This window comes from Borostomias antarcticus (assembly GCF_949987555.1).
Source record: "Borostomias antarcticus genome assembly, chromosome: 16".
In the NCBI taxonomy this organism is placed as follows: domain Eukaryota; kingdom Metazoa; phylum Chordata; class Actinopteri; order Stomiiformes; family Stomiidae; genus Borostomias; species Borostomias antarcticus.
In genome coordinates, this window is record NC_140249.1 from 19,180,513 (window position 1) to 19,190,176 (window position 9,664).

Genomic DNA, 9,664 nt, shown 5'->3' on the forward strand with positions numbered 1-9,664 from the left:
CTCCGGGTTGCGCTGGAGAGGTAATGAGAGGGTAGCCGTCTTATCGCAGGTGGCCATTTCAACTGGATACTGGATTTAAAAAAATCAATAGACATTGATGATTTGTAGTATAGGCTATATATTTAGGGATATTTAAAATAAAATACTTTTTTATAAGGTAACATGGCCAACACTGTGCTTCTCTTTTCGGTTGTCAAGTTAAAAGGGCTCTCTCAGCCCTTAAATAACAAGGTAAGTTTTAAAGACGATGCCAACTCAATGTGTCACCCATGAATCACACAGGGCAACACAAAAATCTCTTTGTCCTGCTTCCTGAAAGGCTGGTAACTGGACTGGAAGGGATTGAAAATATTGTAGACAGTAGGCTAGATGGAACATAAATGTGTGTTAATGAATTCGAACAAAATTCCCTCTTTCTCAACAGTGGGCTATGCACTTTTAGCAGATCTATATGGGGGCATGCGGCGAGAGCAACACTCGAATGAAGCACTTTGAGATTGTTTTCACAATGAAGCGTGCTTTATAAATGAAATGAAGTAGGCTATTATTATTATCATTATTATTACTACCAAGTGTATTATTGTTATGATTATTATTATTAATAATAATAATAAATAAATAAAATAATAATTTATAATAATAATAATAATCAACATCATCATAATTTCTCAAATGATGGAATGTAAAACATATTTTAGTAGTTTAGTTTTAGTTTCAGCAAGCCAATAGTTTATTTTAACAAGCCAACCTTGCATACCAAACACATCAGTCTCAGTATTATATGGAGGGACAAACTGGCATCCCCTGTTGAAAATGTTGTGCTACTGCTCAATTGTACAGGGCAGAGAACCGTGGTTTCGAAAAGGGGGGTCACTGGTCTAAACTACAATAACTAACTAGTCAGCTAAGCTTCCCCCATAGTGGCTGGAGTGAATCTGCACCTACCTACCAGTCAAACTTTGTCCTTTCTACTGAGGCAGCAGTTGGGCAACTCAATGCACCCCCACTTACGTGACTTCATATCCTGTGTGTTAGTAACTGTGTTTTTCAGTGCTTCGGGGTCTGACTGATGCAGTCACTGAGGGGTGTGCCTGAGAGAAGGTTGTGTATACTTATGCCCGTGGGGTGTGTCTGGCCTGTGTGGTTGAGGTGGCAGACTCCATTTTGGCGGGGGCACTTTTCCTGGGGAGCAGCTGAAGGGGAAGAGGTCACACCGGTGGTCAACCCTACAACCCGGAGCTGTAATCACTGGTTGTCGGTATGCAGAATCTGGAAACCCCACCAGTATGACACACATTCTAAGAATGAGCTACATCCAGCGCACCACCTGTAAGACTAGGGAGATTTATGACAGCATGATTGCATTTGTATGTCTGTTGCCTACACAGGGTACACAGTGTGTAACTAGAGCAGACCCCACCATTTAGTGTGGGCCATAATGGCAGGCAAATTGTGAATTTTAAGATCATCAAATCTTAACTGACTTATGAACATTTAATCAGCTTATCTTTGATTCATTTTAATGCCACCTGCTGGTACGGAATGAAAACTGCACTTATCATCTTCAGGGACACATGAGCATCTAGTGAACGGCAGGTAGCCTACTAGGGTCATCTGACACTGAATGCCAGAGCAAGGGGTAGGAATAATGAGACCAGAGGGCTCAATCTTAATTCAACAGATGCACTGTCCATCACTGATTGCTAACCAAGTACCTCTGGGTTATTTATCACCTGGGGGGTCAATAGAAACCTGGGTTACTGCTGACTGGGGAGATCCTGCTACTGTAAACCCTGATTGATGCTCTTGACCCATGGGAGGCCGCTGCTGGTCCATTCAGAAGATGGACCTTATACCGCCATCAGTTCCTGAATTCACTGCCGTAAGAGTGATTTACTGAGGCACTCTCCTTATCAGTCCACGGCCCACTCTCCACCACACGTTCTGAGGCCAGTGGTGGTGGTTGTCGAGATTCATGTCGGATAAGGGAGCGTAAGTAATAATAATGTTACTAAAGAGATATGTGAATGTACGCATCACAAAAATGGAGGTTGAAGGTAGAGTACATGATGTCTAGATGAGTTAGAGGAAGATAGACTTGGTCTTTCGGGCCCAGCCCCTGTTTTAGTGCGTCAGAGATACACTTGTAATGAAACAGGAAATCACAAGATTAAAATCTGCTGTGAGATAACTGGCGCTGTGGAGGAGAAAAGTGGTCCTCAATAAGATGACACAGTCTGTGTCTCATCTTGTGTGGCAGGCTACTGATGCGATCTCATGATTGTTCATATCAAACGCCACCACTCAGTTGTGTATGTAACAAAAGTAATAAGGAACATTACGGCACCATCCGTGAAGGGTTGGAGACGTGGACCACATCCAATTTCTGGGAGGCCTACACCCCCCGCCCCTGTATGCCAGGGGTCCAAAATAAGTGCTAGCTTCTGCATCTTGAAGTAATCACATCAAACTCAATAAAATCATCTTCCTCCCTGCTTTGAGTGGGGTTAGAACCAGATTTCCACTGTTGAAATAGCTCTACCCCAAAATAAAACATTTAGGCCTACCACAGCTCCATGTTCTTCCTCTATATCACACTCTCTCTTGCGGGCTTAAGTGTTCTCAGGACTTGTTAAACTGTTTATGAGATGTCCTCGGGAGCACTTAAAGCCCCTTGCTCACTTGTTTATTGTGCGAAGCCTTCAAAAAAGCAAGCCAGACTCAAGCTGCTGGAGCCAAACACAGCGGTGCCTCGCACATCTGGGAGAGAGACAGACAGATGGTAGCCTATCTCATTAGGAAGCGATGAAGGCATGGGAGGCCGTTCACCCTCCCGTTCGTCCACTTCTTCGTTCGCCATGCTGTGGATTAGCGCTCAGCCCCCAGAGCGTTCGCAGACGGACAAGACAACGCCCGGTGAGGGAATGGGAAACCAGGTGTGCCTCGGTGAGCAGGGAACATCTGCGAGGGTTGGAGCGGTTCGTAGACACGCAGAGCCAGAGGGAGACGGGCATGATGTCAGAGCAAATTCCATCCTCCTCGCTATGCTTCACCACAACAGCTGATGGTGCGTCAGGCCAAGAGGTCCATGTTGTGCCCTGAAAACGATGGGTCCAAGATCTGATCTCTCTGTGCTGACCCCATTTAGTCAACAAATAAGATACTGTTAGTGGGCCTTGGTGGTGTTCTAAAAAAATAACCAGCTAATTTGGAAACACACGTAGACATCCTGAATTATATTATGATTTTCTGAAATATGAAGACATCTTTGAATGTGTTTTTTGTGTGAGTGTTTACTCATTGTTCCATCTGCGTGAGACACCCTGAAATTGTGATTTGTGGGGAAATGTTGTGACGTTCAATTGGAAACTGTGTACATCGGTTGTGCGCGGTTTGGGTTTGTAGCGCTAAGGAGACGATGACATCTTCAACCACCATCATGACATGACAACCAAGTTCACTCAAGTCCAGGGCGCTTGATGTAGGCTACTCTCACAGCACTATACACCCCCTAGTGGAGGATGAAGCGGTTTTCCTTTCCTTTCCAGCCACCTCACTGGTATGTATTCAGTGGCATCGTTCACCACTAGGTGGAGCCATTGCACTGCAAACCAAATGCATGGGCCTAAAATCAGTCCAGGATACTCAACCCAACCCAACCCAACCTAGCCCTGAAGGCCCACAGTATAATTTTTCAACTGGGAGATACCTCAGGGTTCTAAAGTCTATATACCTGAAGATTCTAAAGGATATATACTATATATACATAGCCTTTCACCTTCTCCACGTTTTATTATGTTACAGACTTATTCTACAATAGATTGAGTTCATTTTTTCCTCAAAACTCTACACAAAATAACCCATAATGACGAAGGGAAAACAGGTGTTTAGACATTTGTGCTAATTTATTAAAAATCAAAATGTAAAATGTGCACACCCATTGATATGACACCCAAAAGTGATCTTAGGTGCATTTTGGTTCCACTGATACTGCTTGAGATGTTTCTACAGCTTAATTGGAGTCCAGCTGTGCTAAATTCAATTGATTGGACATGATTGGAGATTGCCAACACCTGCCTATATAAGGTCCTACAGTTGACAGTGCATGTCAGAGCAAACTCCAAGCCATGGGGGTCAAAGGAATTATCTGCAGACCTCAGAAACAGGATTGTGTCAAGGCATAGCTGTGGCCACCATCATTTGTAAATAGAGGGGCTGCGTTCTGAATCGCATACTTCTACTTCTTACTACGAGTACCTGCTACAGCTGCCCTTAGAAAGTACGTACTTTGCAAGCAGTAGGCATCCAATTGGGACATACTACCTTGTCATAACATTGCGCCTTGAAATTTGCCCACATCTGTCGCTGTCCAACGCGACATTCGTCTACAGCTGTCACGACTCACGACTGTGACACACATTTCCGCTGCGCACAGGATTGTGGGTCAGAATAGCCAGAAAAGCCTGCTGGCTTGCATACTGCAAAATACAACCGGATGTAGTAGGACATCCTGGTATTTTTTGCCATACTGCATGTGGCATACTATGTATTGGGACATACTACATCTTGATTTGGCATACTATATAGTAGGGTAGAATGCGTTTCGCAACGCAGCCACGGTCACTCTGACAGAGCTCCAGCATATCCTTGTGGAGATGGGAGAACCTTTCAGAAGATCAATCATGCAGGCAGCACTCCACTAATCAGGCCTTTATAGTAGAGGGACCAGACGGAAGCCACTTCTTAGTAAAAGGCATGTGACAGCCCATTTGGAGTTTGCCAAAAAGCACCTAGAGGACTCTCAAACCATGAGAATCCAGATTCTCTGGTCTGATGAAACCAAAATTGAACTTTTTGGCCTGAATACCAAGTGTCACTTCTGGAGGAAGCCAGGCACCACTCATCACCGGGCTGATACCACACAGTGAAGCATGGCGGTGGCAGCATCATGATGTGGGGATGTTTTTCAGCAGCGGGAACGGGATGACTAGTCCTGATAGAGGGAAAGATGAATGCAGCTAAGTACACCGAGATCCTTGAAGAAAACCTGCTCCAGACTGGGGCGAAGTTTACCTTCCAACATGACGACCTTAAGCACACAGCCAAGAGAACAAAGGAGTGGCTTGGAGAAAGTCTGTGAATGTCCTTGAGTGGCCCAGCCAGAGCCCAGACCTGAATCCAATAGAACATCTGTGGAAAGAGCTGACCGACGCTCCCCATCCAACCTGATGAAGCTTGCAAGGATATGCCAAGAGGAATGTACAAAAATCTTCTGAAATCAAGAAAGTATGCCAATCTTGTAGCTTCTTTCCCAAGATGCCTTGAAGCTGTAATCGCTGCCAAAGTGCATGAACCAAGTATTAGGCTAAGGATGTGTACAGTATGTAACCCTTAAATAAGATATTTTTGTCAGTGAAATAAAATTGCATCTTTTCTAAAAAATCATTTTTCACATCGCCATTATTGGCTATTGTGTGTAAATGTTTGAGGCAAAAAATGAACTCATTCTAATGTAAAATAAGTCTGTAATTTACAATAAAACGTGGAGAAGGTGAAAGGGGTGTGTAGACTTTCCGGCTTGACTGTATACTGTACCTGAAGATTCTATACTGTACCTGATTCTAAAGGGTACATCTGAGAATTCTAGGTGGACAGAAACGGAGAGAGGGGCATTTCAAAATAAACCAATGTAAAACTTCGGCCTACATCATTAGCATATAACCCTCACTGCATACTGCTGTCTCTGGTCTAACCCCTTGTTTTCAGCAGCCTGTTATGGAATGATATTCATCAATGTGTCCCACAAACACTGATGTCTTTGTTTTCTGTCATGCTCCTGTTATGTCTAGTTTCGTCCTACTGTGTGAAGCCCTGGAAATCTCTCCCCTGGAAAGGCCAGGGTGTGTTCGCCTAGCTGAAGCTACCCGTGGCTTGTGTCTGAGGGAGGCCTTCTTCTCATTAGTTTGCTGTTGAGGTTAATGGACCGTGATCCAGCCTGACCTATGGTTCTTGTGCTGCCTGCTTCAGTGATCCCACCCTCCTCTGCTCGGTCCAGGTAGGTCAGTCAGAGCGGCCGTAGAAGGCTCTCGCACAGAATGAGGTCAAGACTGCTGGGTGTAGCGTAGACTCTCAGTACTAGTGTTGACAACCGGAGGACAGATATCAAAGACGTGAAACCAGTAGAGGGTATCTGTTTACTGTACTTGTCTTGCAACTGACTTGTAATTAATTTTAAGGCATTTTGACATTAAGGTCAATAAGATTATTAAGAAACAAAAGGACATTCAACTAGAAAAGGGATGACCTGCATGAGGGTCAATATGTTTGGTAGTCATAGACTGTTTTCAGTGGATTCATTGAGGTACTTTTGCTCTAGGCTACAAACCAAGACTGAAATATGTGATCATGAGTCATGGCGGAACAATATGAATATGTAGCCTATCATTCAGCTGTTTGTTTGTTTGTTTGTTACCATGGAGAAGTGTTCCCATCAGAAGGGTCTATCAAGATTGATACAGTCACCCACAGATGCTCTATCACAGGATAGCAGCTCTAGTCTAAGTAGGGGAAATGGGATCAGTCCAGAACCCAGGATTTCACAGGAAGGCTATGTTCTTATGGCGTATGCTAATTAGCCATGCCTATTCTTTATTTTAGTTGCAAAGTTTAGTGTAGACCTACAGCAGGCCTATTTAGGCTACCTTAGATAAGTTGTGGAACAAAGCTTGGATGTGCAACATTTGCCTGTTCCCTATGAGCTCCAGTGTAGATTTGTACAGTTGGAGGAAGCCTAGTCCTTTGCATCTGTAGGCTGGGCTAGAACGCATTTTAATTGACTATAACAGTGCACACAATGAATGCTGGGGTGCAAATTCAAATTTAATTTCCTCAGTACATCACTTTCCCTATTTCTAATAGTATTTCTATTTCCAGGCTTTACATTCTAGCCTGAAACTTTCATTTGGTTTATTATTATTTTATATTGCAGAGGGTCTGGGTAGCTCTGTTGCTTATTATGGTTGGCTTACCCACAGAACTACTGTAGGACTAATTGGGATCAAAATAAAACATTGCAGGTTGTTTCCCATATGTTTTTGTAGCCTATACTGAAGTACCTTTCTGAGAAAAAAAACCAAGACTGATTGCAGACAAAGACAATAAGAGATGTAGACTGGATTATATTACATTTTAATGTGCACAGCGTGGTGTGAGATTGTGGGCTACAGTAAAAGCAGGGAAAGAAAACTCATTTTATATAAAAAATATGACCTTTTGAGTTGTAAATAAACTCATTCAAGCAACAATGTGCTATTTTACCATCCTCAAAGACAGCAGATAGACAAAAGGTGACCGAGTCAAAGTGAGTTTCATGTGAAAATATAACCATAACAACCAGCAGTCTCTGGGGTTGGAGACATCAGTTTGACGCTCTTCCCTGCCAGCATGTGTCTACAGTAGAATAAACTAGTCAGGGAGAGACCAAAACTTGAGAACCATCATGAAAATAAAATGAAAGGATGATGAAACCCACTTGATGCACATATATATCGGCACGGCCTTTAGACACAGAATTGAATAACAAATTCCAAAACAATGTTCTTCATATTCAGAGAGTGTTGAAAAAAAAGCATGTGTTTAAAACTACTACAGCAATGTGCGTTTACGTTCAAGCTCCAAGCCTCGCTGAGGAGGAAAAGGCCTCAAATGGTCAAAGATATCTAAGGTGTAATATATATATATATTTATATCAAAGTTCAAGTGATATTTCATTGAGATTCAAAGGCTATGACATTCTCCGTCACATGTAAATGATTAGCATGAAGACTATCAAAGACTTGACTGAAGTACATTTAGGTTCTCTTGCTGTAAGTGGAAACAGAGCAGAAGTTGATGTAGAGAGAGAGAGAGAGAGAGTATTACTATGTTGCGCGATGGCGGTCCAGCAAAGCTGTCATCCTAGCTTCGCGGCTGCCCAGGCGGACAGTGTGTTGGCTCGGTGGGCGGGGCTGGGGTGGGGGCGGAGCATGCAGAACAAGGGCAGGTTCAGTGTGTTAGACAGGAAGGCAGGCAGGAGTGTTGGTGCTGGGGGACTGAGGGGGAGGGGCGTTGGGAGGTTTGGCTTCGGGCTTCGTTTTTTTTGCTGCGTCAGGAGGAATTGGTCAGCTCTCTCCACAGCAGAAGGGTCACTCACCCCGCCCCTCCCCCTAACCCCCGCCCCGCCCACAAGAAAGCCCCAAAAACACAAAACACAGTGAGCTCCGGAAAGGACAGCCACATCAAACGGCGCCCGCCCCCATTTAACAAACTATGGTTAGAGAGAGGATCACAGGACGTTTCAAAACAATCGAAAGGACTTGATGAAAAAAAAAAAATGGTGTAGGGCGATTCCAGCAGGCAGAAAATCAATAGGGGGCTAGTGCCACACTCCTGCAGTGATAAACATAACATAAACAAATGAGGGAACAGATCAAAACAACAACAACAAAAACCCAAAGGAATGGTGTTCCCATGTGTAATTCCGTGCCCCCATTGGTTAAACCAGCACTGGAGAGAGAGAGAGAGAGAAACCACCGTTGGAATTGGAGAGAGCGGGGCGGGGCCAGGGGCTCTCATGACCCCGCCCCCCTTCGACCTCCGACCTTCGGGGCTCAACACTGGCGACGTCTCGCCTTATCTTCTTCTTCTGGTGATTTTTTTTCTTCTCTATCAACCTGTATATTGGTTTGGCACCTCTCCCCGACCTTCCTCCCGTTCCGTTTCCTCCTCCTCCTCCTCCTCCTGCGCCTCCTCTACACCTCCTTGGTGGCGCTGATGCGGATGCTGCTGAAGCACTTGCCCATGGCCTCGAACAGCGGGTCGCAGAAGGTGTGCACGCAGATGGAGTAGACCCGGCTGACGCAGTGGATCTCGATCAGGTAGCTCTTGACGCACGGCACCACTGCCCAGATGTGCAGGAAGGAGAGGATGGCGAAGAAGATGCCCCAGACCAGCGCCAGGGGGATGCCCACCAGGGCGGTCAGCAGGCGGTAGCACCAGTACTTGGTCACGGTGAAGGTGGTGAAGCTGGCCTTCCACACGCCGTCGAAACTGTAGGTGCCGGCCGGCTCGGCGATCACGTCCTCGAAGTCCACCTGGCCAAGGAAGGGGGAGAGGGTCAGCAAACCAGAGAGGCTTTACAGAACGACATTGAAGCATCAGTGTTTGTTGGGTTCTGGAAAAGCCCGATAGCAGTGTGGTCAATGAGCAGTCAGCTTTGTTGGAATTGAAAACTAAAAATCAAACTGTTTTTCCAACATGAACAGTATCTGCAGTATCAGAGCTGCTTTTGCTGAGGTAACTGAATAACGACATATAGCTCAATATCCGCCCTGTCGTTTAAGAGCTCAAATGAGAAATTAATATGTACTATTTATTTCCTTTGAAATGCAAACCAGTGCCTTTGTTTAAGACTGAAAAATAAAATCAATGCAAAATTACATAGAACACTCAAATTGAAGGCAAATTAAACACACTGAAAAGAACATGTCACACACACCACGGGCATGGTACCATGTATATCTCCCTCTCCTCTCCACCCTCCCAAACCATCTCACCACATTCCAGTCAGACAGGGCTGACGCAGAGCAGGGGAGAGAAAGCCAAGGCAGTGTGACTCACAGTTCTG

At 44.8% G+C, this 9,664-nt stretch overlaps 1 protein-coding gene across 1 annotated transcript in view; it reads right to left on the reverse strand.

Moving 5' to 3' along the window:
* Positions 1-7,223: 7,223 nt before the first annotated feature.
* Positions 7,224-9,664, reverse strand: part of cav1 (caveolin 1) — a 6,942-nt gene continuing 4,501 nt past the window's right edge. Inside the window, exon 3 of the mRNA XM_084450946.1 lies at positions 7,224-9,131. Within this exon, the coding sequence (XP_084307072.1) occupies positions 8,790-9,131 (342 nt within the window). The 3' untranslated portion in view covers positions 7,224-8,789. The remainder of the gene's footprint in view (positions 9,132-9,664) is intronic.